The sequence below is a fragment of the Rhincodon typus genome, chromosome 15 (genome assembly GCF_021869965.1).
Source record: "Rhincodon typus isolate 14 chromosome 15, sRhiTyp1.1, whole genome shotgun sequence".
NCBI classification, from domain to species: domain Eukaryota; kingdom Metazoa; phylum Chordata; class Chondrichthyes; order Orectolobiformes; family Rhincodontidae; genus Rhincodon; species Rhincodon typus.
This window is the reverse complement of record NC_063346.1, coordinates 13,488,806-13,505,183: the sequence shown is the minus strand read 5'-3', so window position 1 is coordinate 13,505,183 and position 16,378 is coordinate 13,488,806. Positions and strand designations below refer to the sequence as shown.

The 16,378-nt window shown below is 43.6% G+C and overlaps 1 protein-coding gene across 4 annotated transcripts in view; it reads right to left on the bottom strand.

Annotated features, from left to right (window-relative positions):
• Positions 1 to 11,446: 11,446 nt before the first annotated feature.
• Positions 11,447 to 16,378, bottom strand: part of LOC109930475 (chromodomain Y-like protein 2) — a 109,696-nt gene continuing 104,764 nt past the window's right edge. For 3 of the 4 annotated variants that reach the window (XM_048605703.1, XM_048605704.1, XM_048605707.1), the window contains one exon: positions 11,447 to 14,017. In XM_048605703.1, the coding sequence (XP_048461660.1) occupies positions 13,859 to 14,017 (159 nt within the window). In that variant the 3' untranslated portion in view covers positions 11,447 to 13,858. Of the gene's footprint in view, positions 14,018 to 15,878; positions 16,339 to 16,378 lie in introns of those variants that run through there. The other variant, XM_048605705.1, reaches the window with a different exon arrangement.

Below are 16,378 nucleotides of genomic sequence, written 5' to 3'. Positions count from 1 at the left end.
TGAAGGTGACGTAGCTTTTTTCTCAGAGGGCTGCTCTCTGTTCAGAGAGAAACGACTGGTGTGGAGTTTAACCTGAGGGTCACCACATCTCAGATGAGGGGCAAGGCTGAGAAGGCAGGACCTTCATGGTATAGGAATTGATGCCATGCTGTTGGCATCGGTCTGGATTGCAAACCAGCCATCCGGCCAACTGAGCTAACCAATCAGCTGCGGAAGATGCAAAAAGCCCAGTGAAATCATTTTAGTCATCTCATAATGCCGGGGTGCAACTTCACACACACCTTGACCCCATCGACCAGGAATGCTATCTCCTGGAAGAATCAAAGGGAAGGAAAAAATAAACTGAGGTCAACTCAAGAAGAAAAATATACTGTGGGAAATTTCTCTCTGACTCCTGAAAGCACTGAGACAGGTTGTACGTTACCTGTGGAGGCACATTCCTCAATACTCACCCATGTTCAGCATGTAGGTACGTTGATGGAGTACAGAGGCTCATTTAGATATTTTACAAACGCTTTAATTTCGCCAAAACCTGCCAAATGTGTTGCTGAAGATGCGACTCTAGGATCAGACTCACCAGCTACACAAGAATGCCCAGAATTCGGGACCAGTGACAGTGAATTTCGTGGGTGGATGATGACACTCCTTAGCGAATGATCACTGCTGCTTACAAATCCTTGCAGCTGAATCCTCAGCTGACGTCAAAAACTTGTCATTCCACAGGGAACCAAGCCCCTGTGAGGACAGTTACCACCTGACATCTAACCAAGTTTGATGGTTATGTAACTTAAGATCATATTCATTGATCCTCCCTATTACATTCAAGCAAGTTTATCCACATTAACCAAGCCCAAAACCTTTTATTATTCAATCAACATCAATTAAATATCATGGAAGTCTGTTTGCTTTTAAACTGTGAAAAGAATTGGGTGTACTCAGAGATGTGACATTTCTAACATGCTGCCAAACCTGCTGAGTAGTATTTCCATCATTTGCTGTTTTATTGCAGTCACCAGTTAGAGTTGTAGAGTCATAGACATGTACCACACAGAAACAGACCCCTTGATCCAACTCGCCCATGCTGACCAGAAATCCGATATAAACCTAGTCCCATTTGCCGGCATTTGGCCCATATCCCTCTAAACCCTTCCTATTCATACAGCCACCCAGATGACTTTCAAATGTTGTAATTGTACCAGCCTCCGCCACTTCCTCTGGCAGCTCATTCCATACACGCCCCACCCTCTGCTTCAAAAAGTTGCCCCTTAGGTCCCTTTTATATCTTTCCCCGCTCGTCTTAAACCTAATGCCTTCTAGTTTTGGACTCCCACACCCACTACTTGAGCAAAGCAATGGTGTAAACATGCCTTACAATGGGTTTCAGTAACTTGCTTTCTTAAAAGTGGAGAAATTTCTCCCTAAATTTTCATTTTAAAGCAATCCTTTTCCTATTTCAGTCCAAAATTAAAAATATAAAATGGTACAGCCTTTATAGCAGGGCCATTGTAAAAAGGCCTACATCGATGTGCCCTGGCTACCGTTCCTGATGACAAGCAGTTATTTCCATGATGTTGAATATGGAGAAAGTGGCACCTCAATTCTCCAACAGGAACCTTGAAGTACTGGTGGTCAGGGAAGAGGGCCATCCTCTATCTGGAGGACCAGCAGACAGCTCCATGCCACTGGGCACTAGTAGCCTGGTCAGATTTGCCACATGGGTCTGTGTGGCTTCTATGGTCTGGAGGACTGGCCAGCAGTGCCACAGGGTGGTCAGTGACCTTCTTTGCTCTGCCAGGGTAAATGTCACACTCCTCTCTCTGCCACTTCACACTCACCCTATCTCGTGACTGTGCCCACCTCCCACCAAGGCTCATGCTTTACTTCCCTCACTAATGCCTGCAATTACCTCCACCAATGTGCTTCACCACTAACCCTGCAAGGTCTTTGAGCTGTCTACTCACTCACGCAGGACACCTCACCACCTGCACCAGCACTAACAGCTATGCCACCCATTTTTACCTTATTCCAAGTGAATTCTTTCCCTAAGGACATTGTGCGTCAACACACAGCACATGGACTGCGCTGGTTCAAGAAGGTCCATGACCTTTTCAACAGCAACTAGGCACAGGCAACAATTGCTGACACCCACGTACCATGAGTAAACATTAAAATAAATTACTTCTCTTCATTTCCATTGCTGTCACAGTAACCCCTGTGTCAGTATCATTCATTACACATCACTTCTAACCACTGGCTGTCTCATTTTTTAAAAAAATCCTTCCTGGGTTGAGAGCATTGCTGGCTAGGCAGCATTTATTGCCCATCCCTAATTTCCCAGAGGGCAGTTAAGCATCAACCACGTTGCTATGGGTCTGGAGTCACACGTAGGCCAGACCAGGTAAGGATGGCAGTTTCCTTCCCTAAAGAACATTACTGAACCAGACAGGTTTTCCCACCAATGAACAATGGATTCATGGTCATCATGAGACTCTTAATACCAGATTTTTTTTCCTTCATTTCAAATCAGCCATGGCGAGATTTGAACCTAGATGAGCAGGAAAGTTGACATTTTGGGTCAGGACCCGACCTGAAACATGAACTTTCCTGCTCCTCTGATGCTGCCTGGCCTGCTGTGTTCCTCCAGCTCCACACTGTGTTATCTCTGACTCCAGCATCCACGGTCTTGCAATCTCTGAGATTTGAACCTAGGGCCCCAGGACATTATCTGGAACTCTTGATCAATACTCCAGCGATAATACCATGAGGCCATCACCTCCCCCTCTCTCTTGTGTCTTGTAGATCTCAACAGGATGTCCACCACCTTGATGGTGAAACAGGCTGCTCTGCCAGAAGATATCTCCTTGATCTCAGAGGAAGGATTGGCAAGGCTGCCTCCTGCATCCCTCACCTGCTCAGATACTGACAACTCAGTGGGAAGGTTAGGCTTAGAAAGAGTGTGGGAGTACAATCTGGTGAGTACCTCATGGCAACAGCTCAGCAGCTGGCTGAGGAAGAAGCCACGCCAGGCCACTGGCACTCGGATGACTTTTGCGGATGAGAAACACTCTCAGCCCCAAGAAGGAGGGGGCCCTGTGATGTCAGAAAATCAGAGATTTCACTCATATGGAGGATTGGGAGTTACAGACAGGTATGTGGGACATAATGACTTTTATAGCCTAGAAGCTGCACGAGTGAAACATGTGAATTCCGGCCTCTTCCTCGGAGATGTTGCTGATTGCCATGGAGACCCAGGCCCAGCATCCTCAGGGGCTGTTGGTGAGGTGCACACAACTGCATTCCGTTTCCCCAGCAATGGTCCTGAGGACTAAAGACATGGTGACATGGGGCCAGGGAACCTGGCATTCACAATGTTACAGGGCAATTCCAGGAGGTCCCAGGGTGCAGGAGAAATCACACACAGGCCAGGCCCTACACCTCCACCATGCCTGCCACCCACTCCAACACCTGGCAGTTCGAGCCTAGGAGGGCATACATGCCCCTGGTAAGAAGACCCTCAGTATGTCTGAGCCATACAGACACATAGATCCCACCCGTCAGCCAAATGAAATCTCCAGAGCAATGGGCAGCACTGTCGAGCAGAGCCCTCTTCCACCCAGCTGCAGAAACTGGGAATTCACTGTGGGAGGGAAAGAAAAAAAACCTTTAGATGGCATTTACGTGGCATGGGTAACAGCATACTGTACTTAAAGTCTCACGTTTGTATAAATGAGCGTGTTTTTGCAATACATTTGTTTGTTGGAGTCTCTGTGTAGCCCTGAATGTAACTGTGCCAGCATGATACCTATCTTCATGTCCATACAGGATGTACCATGAATGATGTATGGCCCAGACATATTGAGGGTATTCTTACCAGGGGCATGTGCGCCCTCCTAAGCTTGAAGTGCCAGGTGTTGGAGTGGGTGGCGGGCAGGCTGTTGAAAACCTACTGCAGCAAGATGGCCTACTTATGTATAAAACAGGGCAATGGGTTCTGTTGGCACCATTGGCCTTTGCGGTGAAACATTCCTATCCTTTCCCTGGCCTGTTCATGTTGGTGCTGAATGAAATGGTGAAGTGCAATGTATGGGGAATGAAAGTGTACAGCACACACACACAGTCTGGGTGTAATGTTGTTGCCCCTCTGAAGGAACACACATTGGTAGGTCATTCAGCCCCTTCTTTCATAGGTCAATATACTTAGCCCACCCACTCTGGGTGCGGTCACAACCATTTCCTCCCCCATCCCATTGTTTCAATTTCCAGCATGATGGAAGGTGACATTAAGTGTTCATTGGTCAGTGAGCTTCCAGTCTCCACCTCCATATCCAGATCCCCTTCCTAGAAACCCACCCCAGAAAAGCCCATGGGCTTCACTTCTCCCCAGGTGCCATCCTGCCTGTCTATGTGCAATTCTGGTCTTCCTCCTGTAGGAAGGATGCTGTGAAACTAGAAAAGATTCAGAAAAAATTTACGAGGACGTTGCCAGGGTTGGATGTTTTGAGCTATGGGGAGAGGCTGAATAGACTGGGGCTATTTTCCCTGGACCGTCAGAGGCTGAGGGGTGACCTTATAGAGGATTATAAAATCATGAGGAGCATGGATAGGATAAATAGGCAAGGTCTTTTCCCTGGGGTGGAGGAGTCCAGAACTAGAGGGCATAGGTTTACGGCGAGAGGGGAAAGATTTACAAGGGACCTAAGAGACAACTTTTTGAAGCAGAGGGTGGTGTGTGTATGGAATGAGCTGCCAGAGGAAGTGGTGGAGGCTGGTACGATTACAACATTTAAAAGGCATTTGGATGTGTAAGAAGGATTTAGAGGGATATGGGTCAAATGCTGGCAAATAGGACTAGATTAATATATGATATTTTGTCGGCATAGCTGAGTTGGACCAAAGGGTTTGTTTCCATGCTGTATATCTCTGTGACTCTATGTGCATTTACAGCTGCCCACCTGTTATTCCCACTTCAAGCCCCCTGGCATGTGAGGTGAACATGCAACTATGACCATACACTGTGCCTCCCCCGCCTCCCACCTGAAGCCAGGGCACTCCTGACCGTAAACACACTTCTTCCCCTCCTGCATTACCCTGTTCCCATCCATGCTTAAAGATATTTCACCTTGTCCCCCCCAAGTCTGTAGCCCCAATCCCCACAAACACGTTCCCAAGTCTTCATCCAATGGCAGTGGTCCCCTCTCGAACTGCCACACCCCCACTTTCCATCTGGATTGGCCTGATGGACTGACTGTTCACGTCCCCGCATCTTGAGCAACCTAACTGGACAATTCGGACAAGGAGTGCTCAGAGCTGTGGCTGATGTCTGCCCATCTTGCTAACTATGTTCTCCTTATCCCTGGGACTGGCTGCTAAGGACCCATGAGATTGACCATAGCCCTTTCCCTGGACTGTAGAGGCAAAGACCCCCTGACCAAGAAGATCCTGGATGGATGCCTGCCCATAGCTAATCCTCTGGGCTGGTACAGGAGCTGCCCTGGACTGTGCCAGGAGCCCTGACCGATGGGTGCCTCTAATGTAAGGACTGCTCCCATTGGACTTTGAGAGATGGGTGCCTGCTTGCTGCCCATGCAGTGTGTTTGCTGTATAAGCTCCTGGCACATGGTACGGTGTGAGGATTGACACAGCAGGACACTGTACAGCTGAGTACCTCCGAGCAGCAGGGCAAGCTGCCTGGTAATGTGACTCTGCTGGTCAGCATGGAATAGAAGCACGAATACTGTGAGCATGCAGATAGACGCGAAGTGAGTGAGCGCTAAGAGACCAAATGAGCAGCCCGGTCCAATCTGTGAGCTGGTGCCTGTCCCTGCAGCTGTCTTTCAATCAGCGCAACCTGAAATGTGGGTCTCAACTTCCTGCAAATGGATGGGAGAGGTGCCATGAGGATCCTGAAGTGCTGGCAATTATCAGGTGCCAATGTCCAAGGGCGCGAGGTGAATGTAGCTGGTGCCGTTGCATGGTGGGCCAGTGGTGAGCTGAACTATCCAAGTACCTGCTCTGATCTCCAGGTAGAGAACTCCTGGCATCGAGTTTACACATGGCAGGTGGTAGGATATGAAGATGCATATTAATGAGGCAGAGCATACTGTTAAGAAGGTTGTTAACAAGCAATAATCCCCCTTAATAGGCAACTCACCACTGCTCAAAAATTTAAAAGATGCCTTGAATTACACCTGACGCTGAGATAGTTCTTGTTGCACTTCCCGAGTGACCTGGCACATTTCTCAACGTAGCCCTTGTTGTTTAGGCCCCTATAACTGCAGCGAGCGAGTGCACAATATATTACTCTTTACTGAGGCTGCTATATAAGTTGCCACAGATGTCAATCTCTATCACATTGAGAGCCTCCATTGCTATATTGTCAACACACTAACATGAGGAAAGTTAACTCCTTGTTTAATGAAGTATAACTGGATTTTAATTGAGTAGCAATTTCATTATTACGATCCTGGGACTCTCCCTAACAGTAGCTCATCCAAACCTTCTCCAGGACAACTGGGGATAGGCAATGAATGCTGGCCCAGTCACTGATGCTCAGCTTCCATGAATGAATTTTTAAAAATTACAGCTGAACACCTTCACTGGCACCGAAAATCTAATTTTCAATTTGTGGAATGTCAGAATTTTCCACAAGTGATAAAAGAAAAAAAAAATCCTTTTTTAAATCACTTTTCATTTTCACTTCTAGCTTCATGTAATTGTGCATTCATTTTGCTATCTGCACATTTAAGACATAATGTTGGATTTAAGTGTAGAATCATAGATTCATACAGCATGGAAACCTTTGGTCCAACTAGTCCATGCTATCGAAGTTTCCAAACTAAACTAGTCCCACTTGCCTGCTCTTGGTCCATATCCCTCCCAACCTTACCTATTCATGAACTTATCCAAATGTCTTTTAAACATTGTCACTGTACCTGCATCTACCACTTTCTCTCGTAGTTCATTTCATACGTGAACCACACTTTATAAGAGATGCCCCTCATGTCCTTTTTAAATCTCCCCTAACCTTAAAAATGTCTTTTAACTCCCTAGTTTGCTGATTATGAGAACACTTAAATCCGTTTGCTAACATCACAGCTTCTCTTGACACTAGATTTAATCTGTTCTTGGAAAAGGCAAGACCATGCCACAGAAATGACCAGGACCATTCAGCATGTTATCCTTTGAGGTCAGAGGTGAGCGTTTGTGCCTTGTTGCTAATCACAAAATCCAATGCATAGTTATAAAGTTTGCACTGACATGTACTTCAAGAACACCACTGTACCAAATCTTACCTTTGTTATATTGAAAGATTGTCCAATTTGGAACTCCTGTTCTCCAAAACAGGGAAATTGTGCTTAAACAATCTATTGGAGTCCTTAGAGCAAGCAACATGAGCTATGGGTAAATAGGAACTGGTGCTCTTCTTAGGAGTTCTTGTAGAAAATAAAAGTTCGTAGTCTAAGGGATAACATTTTGGCATGGACAGAAGATTGACTGGATAACAGGAAACAGTGACTAGGCATTAATGGGTCTTTTTCTGGTTTGCAAGATGTAATGAATGGGGTGCCACAGGGATCAGGGCTGGGCCCTCAACTCTTTGCAATTTACATGAATGATTTGATGGAGGGACCAAAGATATTGTTGGCACATGTACTGATGACACAAACATAGGTAGGAGTATGAGTTGTGAAGAGAACACAAGGAGGCTACAAAATGATAGCTTAGTGAGTGAGCAAAGATCTGGCAAATGGAGAACAACGTAGGAAATGTGAAATGCATTTTGGCATGAAGAATAAAAAAGAAACATATTATTTAAGCAGAGAGAGAATGTAGGGCTCTAAGATGCAGAAGAATCTGGATATGTTAGTATACTGGTCCAGCAAATAGGTAGGAGAACTAGTAGAATGTTATCATTTATTATGAGGGGAACTGAGTACAAAAATGGCAGGCTTTGCTTCAGTTATATGGGGCAGTGGTGAGACCACATCTGGAGTACTTTGTACAGTAATTGGTCATCTTATTGCAGGAAAGCTATAAATGCATTGGAAGCAGTTCAGAGGTTTACCAGATAATACCTGGAATGGGTAGGTTGTCTTATGAGGAAGTGTTAAAAAGGCTAGGCTTGTATCCACTGGAGTTTAAAAGAGTAAATGGTAAATTGATTGAAAGATATATGATTCTGACGGATCTTGACATGGTAGGTGTGCAGTGGAAGTCTCCTCCTTTAAGAGAGTTAAGAATTAGGGGTCATGGTTTAAAGTCAGAGGTCACCCTTTAAGACATATATGAGGTGAATTTTGGCTTGTGAGTCTTTTGTTGTCAAGCAACCAAAATTGGACATTCTAGATTGATCCACAGCTGGAGAAATTGGGCCAAATAGAAAATTGGGCCAAACTAAATCAAACAGCAGCCAGAAGCTCTAGAGAATAGTGGAAACCAAGATCAAAGAAGGGAAATTAGTTACAACCAGCCTGAGGTTGTGTATTGGTGAAGTTTCAGTCAGACTTTCCAGCCCCTTGATTTCCAGCCAGCGCTTGAGGACATGGCTTTATACCGCCCTGGCAACAGTAAAAGGTTTTGGTGCAACCCCATTGGATGCTTTAAACCCTGTTTGTAACCCCATTGGCCAAAGGCCACAGACCACATTCAGGAAGGTCTGGGGCAATGGGAGTAAAAACACACACCTGGAAACCATCCCCTCAGCAAAGATTCGCAGCATGGCTTGTGGCAGAAGACCGCGTGGCAATTCAAGAAGACCCAGGAGAAGATCCACCCTGACTGGCGAGAAACCCCTTCATGGAACAGACACAGCCCAGTTGGAGGGGAACAAGATTCTAACAGCCCAGCTCAAACACGTGGATTGTTGTGGTTAATATCCTTTCTCAGATCATCTAGAAAGGAATAATTTGATTAGGGATAGTCAACACGGTTTTGTGAAGGGTAGGTCGTGCCTCACAAACCTTATTGAGTTCTTCGAGAAGGTGACCAAACAGGTGGATAAAGCGGTTGATGTGGTGTATTTGGATTTCAGTAAAGCGTTTGATAAGGTTCCCCATGGTAGGCTATTGCAGAAAATATGGAGGCATGGGACTGAGGGTGATTTAGCGGTTTGGATCAGAAATTGGCTAGCTGTAAGAAGACAGAGGGTGGTGGTTGATGGGAAATGTTCATCCTGGAGTTCAGTTACTAGTGGTGTACCTCAAGGATCTGTTTTGGGGCCACTGCTGTTTGTCATTTTTATAAATGACCTGGAATGAGGGTGTAGAAGGATGGGTTAGTAAATTTGAGGATGATACCAAAGTCGGTGGAGTTGTGGATAGTGCAGAAGGATGTTGTAGGTTACAGAGGGACATAGATAAGCTGCAGAGCTGGGCTGAGAGGTGGCACATGGAGTTTAATGCGGAAAAGTGTGAGGTGATTCACTTTGGAAGGAGTAACAGGAATACAGAGTACTGGGCTAATGGTAAGATTCTTGGTAGTGTGGATGAGCAGAAAGATCTCGGTGTCCATGTGCAATAGCGTTGTTAAGAAGGCGTACAGTATGTTAGGTTTTATTGGTAGAGGGATTGAGTTTCGGAGCCATGAGGTCATGTTGCAGCTGTACAAAACTCTGGTGCGGCCGCACTTGGAGTATTGCGTACAGTTCTGGTCACCGCATTATAGGAAGGATGTGGCAGCGTTGGAAAGGGTGCAGAGGAGATTTACCAGGATGTTGCCTGGTATGGAGGGAAGGTCTTATGAGGAAAGGCTGAGGGTTTTGAGGCTGTTTTCGTTAGAGAGAAGAAGGTTAAGAGGTGACTTGATAGAGACATACAAGATGATCAGAGGATTAGATAGGGTGGACAGTGGGAGCCTTTTTCCTCGGATGGTGATGGCTAGCACGAGGGGACATAGCTTTAAATTGAGGGGTGATAGATATAGGACAGATGTCAGAGGTAGGTTCTTTACTCAGAGAGTAGTAAGGGCGTGGAATGCCCTGCCTGCAAAAATAGTAGACTCGCCCACTTTAAGGGCATTTAAATGGTCATTGGATAAACATATGGATGATAATGGAATAGTTTAGGTTAGATGGGCTTCAGATTGGTTTCACAGGTCGGCGCAACATCGAGGGCCGAAGGGCCTGTACTGCGCTGTAATGTTCTATGTTCAGATGGATAGAGCCAGATAGACAGTAAATATTGTGGGAATTTGGGAAATGATCACGTGGTGTTTTCATAGAACATACAATAACGCAGGTCAGGAAACGGGCCCTTCGGCCCATGATGTTGTGCCAAACATGCCGCCAAATGAAACGAATCCCATCTGCCTGATCTTGGTCCATATCCCTCCATTCCTTGCATTTTCATGTGTCTATCTAAAAGTCCCTTAAATGCCCCTATTGTATCTGCCTCTACCACCACCCCTGGCTGTGCTTTCTAGACTTCTACGACTCTCTGGGTAAAAAACTTGCCCCTAGCATCTCCTTTGAACTTCCCCTCTCACCTTAAATGCATGCGCCTAGTATTAGACTTGTCAACTCTGGGAAAAAGATTCTGACCATCAACACTACCTATGCATCTCATAATTTTATAGACTTCTGTCAAGTCTCCCCTCAGCCTCAGTCGCTCAAGAGAAAGCACCCCAAGTTTTTCTAGCCTCTCCTTATAGCTCATACCCTCTAATCCAGGCAGCATCCTGGTAAACCTCTTCAGCGCCCTCTCCAAAGCCTTCACATCCTTCCTGTAATTTTTAGTAAGGAATATTTTGTTAATAAAATCAAGTTGAACTGCAAACTGAATTCTGTCCCCCTTTGTCTGTCTCAGTGACAAGAGCACTTGGGTAAAGTGTTTTTAATACATAAACTGATCAAAGTGTTCAAACCGTGGACAACCCACACTCAGGACTTCTCTTCCTGAAAAGATAGGGGAAGCAGAGTCCGTGAATAGTTTTAAGGCCGAGATGAATGGATTACTGATAGGCAAGGGGTAAAAACTTATCACGGTTGGACGGTGTACTGATTGTAACAATATCAGTCAGGTGGACCTCATAGAATATGAATTCCCTGATTGGGGCTGTTAATCTGGTCCAATTAGGGAGCCTTGGCTGACATACAGAAACAGGAGTGTCAGACATCCTGTTCACTCTAGGACCTGGCTCTGAGCTAGCTGGGTCAGTGTCATGAACTATGCATGTGTAAATAAAGGGTGACTTGGTGATGGGATACTGGCCTTTGCAGAGTTATTTCAAACAGGATTGTGGATTTGAGGTTACAATCACCATGCTCTTATAAAATAGCAGAGCAGACTTGAGGCTGAATGGTTTACTCCTGCCCCTTGTTGTTACATTTCTATATACACTTGGGATGTGAACAAATAACTGGACAAAATGAAATGTTAAAACTGACCAAGTGACTCAGAATAACATTTCCAACATCAGGGTGAACAGCAGGCAACTCTTTCAACTGAGATGAATTTAAATCATTTTATTGGGAGCAGCTTTTCCACAATATATAAATATATTAACACACATGAAAAATACAACTTCTAAGGCACCCAGAAAAAGTGTTCATACACTAATTACAAAAGCAGTAGACAGTGTGTGAGGGGTTTCTGTCTTGCACGAGTTAGTCATCACACAGAACAGAATTACCTGGTAGTTTATAGAACATTTAGATAATATTCTTCAGTAAGAAAAAGGGTGCCCACACCAAAAACAGATTGCTAACATTTTTTAAATAAACACAGCCCCCATTTACTTACAAAAAGTCTTTTTAAAACCCCATTGTGTTCTGCTGTGGGATAAATACAATGAACAAGTTTCTGACAAACACACAGCCCCTACAGGTTTCGAATGCATTACTGGTCCTTTTAGCGAAGGACATTGTCATCTGAAGTGTCCAGTTTTCTTCACAAGTGACACGGATTATCCAAAAACTAAACTTCAGGTTTCCCAGCGGTAGATGTACAATGATTTTCACACGTCAAATGCTTTGTAATTTGAACAAAATCACAGCTTGGCAAAAAAAATTCACAAAATGAACGGCCTTTTTCTAAAATAAAAGTGCGTGAAGGTTCAAACACTGCACAGTTTTGCTTTAAATGAAAAAGGGGCAAACTGTGTTTCATAAACATCGAAAACAATATATATTGGCACAAAGCATTGAGGTGGCAGAAGCAATCAACGAAACACCCAAAACCGCTCTTTCGGGACAATGGACTCTCCAAAGAAGCAGACCGTCAGGTTTTGGGTAATCATGTATAAAAGAAAGTTCATCGTTTGAAAAAATATATATTGCCTTGCAGATTTACCATATTTCTGTAATATGGTGTACCAAACTCATCTACATAGTCACAGAAGCAACTTCAGCAAAGGTGATGATCAAGTGTATGTATGTCTCCATGAAACCACCATATAGTCGACTCCATACTTACAAGGTGTAGATACCAGTGAATATTTAAAAACAAAACACAGCAGTTAATAATGAACACACTTCAGAGTGTTCGACTCCCTTCGACATGGCTTCCCATTTTATGTTAGTAAATACTGTATTTGTGCCAGTACCCACACACAGGCCTTCCTAGCGAAGAGACACCCATGTATTTTTGCACAACTAAATTTAAACCAACAACTATTTAGTGAACTTTTCTCAATTTAGTGACATTAAAAACCATATCTTCTTCGTAACATACTCCTCTGAGTCACTTAAGAACAGCACATACACTGTCTGATTAGTGCATTTTCTTTAAATAAATAAGCAATGACAAAAAATCATTACTATTTTAGAACATGGAATATGACTAATTGACTTTGGACCGTAAACTGGTCTATGACAGCGGTCAACACCAGAAGGTAGGTTTTTGTGGTATTTCGCATTGAAAAAGAATGCTTTTCACAATCGGAATATTCCTTCTGTACATGTATTGTATTTGGCATACAAACCCTGCTTGTATAATTTATGCTTCAAAATGGAGCCATACGTGATAGCTTCAAGACTGCACTCACAATTAGCTCCTGCATGGCTAACTTAGGTAGTTGGGATCAATTCAAAACTAAAATGTAGAAATAAACGTTCCCAATAAGATTCTCACCCAGAATCCCAAAAGTCCACAAGAAAAAAATGTTGTGATCCATTAAACCTTATTGTTCATATAGCTGTAAGACATAATAAATACATAAAATCTTTTGTCGTGTAGCTAGAGTTTGAGTTTTCTTTTGGAAAATAATTATTTAAAAAGCTACTAAATGAAAGCCCACAATTTAATTTTTTTTTCCTGTATTTCCTCAGTAACAATTGTAATGAAAATCTACATCAATGAAAGGCTTCTGTCTCTTGAAGCTACTTACAAGCTCCAGTGAAAGAATTGTCAATTTTCCCATACACTACCCACCCCGGCTCCTTCCCTGCTAATTAAATTGATAACAAATTGAGTCCAAACATACAACCATGACATGACTCTTCCTTACTTTTGTTGTGGTTCAGGAGTGAAAGGATTATCTACGACTCAGTCCTTTAAGTGTTTTCACAAGCACAACATTCTACATAAATTAGGTAAATAGATCTAGTCAGTTGGAGGTGAGACAATATTAGGAATGTTAACTCCAACAGTAAAAAACAAAATCACATGGCATAATTTGAATATGAGCATGAAAGTATTTGAAAATGCATGCAGTGATGTTGCATCCAATATATACCCACTTGGGTATGTTTGACTGAACATGTCAGTGCTTATCAAAGACATTTGCTGGCCAATTTGTACTGCTCGTAGCACTAAATCCAACTGCTGATGCATTAGCCTTCTTAAAATCAGTTATTGGGTCCATCAACTCCCTTCGCTGACACTGGAATAATGGACAGTAGATTCAAGTCTTAACAGTGGCTTCAGACCTCATAGATTTTTTCCTGCAGGTAGCTAAACAGGGAATCTAGTCCTTTTGAGGAACTCCACAGCTGCTTTAACATCTGGCATTCCCTATCATTCACTTGCTCCAGGGCAGTTTTCAGGAAGCTACGTACCAGACATTTCGATTCTTCGAGGACCTGAAGGTGAAAAGAACAACGCAGGATAAGCGAGGGTAAACAACATACCATTCCTCAGCAATTATAACCAAAACCCAAATAAAAAATCTTGTGAAATAAATAAATACCAAAAGAGATAGATTGTTGACTTGGTGGGTATAAAACTGATATGGCAGATCTCCTGCTTCTGATCAAATAGCTGACCTACAAGGCTGGTTTTACCCTGGGCTCAAATTTAATTATCTACCCCAAACCCTTTTCAAAATGGCTACCATTTCATCAGCTCTGAGGCTTGGTTTGAATCCAAACCAAATTAGAAGATCAGGATCTTGTGCCAGCAAGCTCATCCTTGCTGCAGAATGTTCCTGGCACACATGCAGTTTCCACCAATCTACAACTTCCAAAAAGCCAGCAATGCTGAATGACTGCATTTAGAGGTCGCCCTACTTACTCACTAGGGGGCCCAACTTACAGTTCATGCCAGCCTTCATTGCATGAGAATTTGAGTACAGAAGTAGGTACGTCCACCTACAGTTGTACAGAGCCTTTGTGAAAATGTACCTGGAGTATTATGAGCGGTTCTGGTCTCCGTAATTGCAAAAGGATATATTTGCTCTTGAAAGACTGCGGCAAAGGCTGATGATGGGGATGGCAGGACTGTCGTATCAGGAGAGCTTAGCTTAGATGGGCCTGTATTCACCACAGTTTAGAAGAATGAGTAAGTGTCTGATTAAAGTGTATCAAATTCTAACATGACTGGACAGACTAGATGCAGGAAGGATGTTTCCCTTGTCTGTAACGTCTAGAACCAGGAGTCACAGTGTCAAGAGGCTGCAGAAGGTTGAGAGGAGCTTTGATAAAGGTGTTCAAAACCATGAGGATTCTGGACGAAGCAGACAGAGGGAAATTGTTCCCATTGGATAAGGGTCTTGAATGATAAGACTTTGAATTCAACAACAACATAAAGAATTGTTTTTTTACGCAGCAGCTAGTTATGATCTGAATTGCATTAGGAGTGCAGTTAGAGGTAGATTCAATCATGGGTTTTAAACTGTACACACATTTAAGAGAAAATATTTTCAGGGCAAACAGCTGCAGAGCTCAAGTGGTAACACTCTTGCAGTAAATCAGAAATTTGTGGTTTCAAGTCTGTAAGGGGTAAGCCAATGAGGACTGAGATGATGAACACTTCTTCACTTGTAGGAAAGTCGACCTGTGGAATTTACTACCTCAGAAGGCTGTGAAGGCCAGGACAGTGAATTCAAGAAAGATATTGATAAATGTTTGGACAATAAACGCAAATGGGGAGATAGCAGAATTATGGCAATGAGGTAGAGGACCAGCCATAATCATATTAAATGGGTGAAACTGGCTTGGAGGGCCAAATGGCTGACTACTGGTCCTAGTTTCAGCTCTACCACTGCCAAATTCAATCAGTCAAAATTCATCTTTTTGTCTTTAACAACTGCAACATATTTCTTCAAATAAATAGAGGTAGGGCTTAGTTATTACAGTGTAACCTCAAAGAGTTAGAAAGCTGTGTGTTTCTACCCGTGCTGGGACTTGAGCCCACAAATGTAGTCTGACATTCCAGTGTAGTAATGAGGAAGTGCTGCATTGGCAGAGTTGCTGTGCCTCAGTTCAGAAATTAAAATATTTCAGGTGGAAATAAAAGGTTCCCCTGTCTTAGGTGTCCTGCACACAAAATAAGGCAGAAATCCAATCTGTTCCACCAGTCCACTCTTCTGACAAAGTATTCCCCGATACCTTGACCAATATGCATCAACTAACTAATTGCTCTGGAACAGATGAAGTGGGTGAAATAACTGCGGTTATCCTGTCACCAAGTCACCCTTTATTTACTTGTGCAGAGTACACTGACTGTGGCCAGCCAGCTCGGAGTCAGTCCCCTGAACTGAGGAGATTCTAAATCCCCTGTTTACATCTGAGAGCCAGGGCTTCCTGATTAGACCAGGTTAACAACCCCAATTAAGGATCTCTTAGTCAACGAGTCTATCTGGTACCAATCACTACGCTGGGCATTCATTTTTACACTGTTTATGGGATACTGGCTGTGAAGTGTTTTAGAAATGATGAGAATGTGAAGGGCATTGAATACATGTAAGTTTTGTCTAAGGGTTGTAAATCCCTTGAGAAATTAGGTTTTCTTTCAAAATATAGGCAGATGCTCATTTAAGCTTCAAAGAGAAAGTTCAACTTAGCAATTCTTCTTCAGTTCTTCATGTATTTGCGTGTTTCCAATTCCTTTCTGTCTTGTCGGCTGGCTAGGTTGGAGAAGGTTGACAGGAGCTTTGATAAAGGTGTTCAAAACCACGAGGATTCTGGACGAAGCAGACAGAGGGAAATTGTTCCCATTGGATA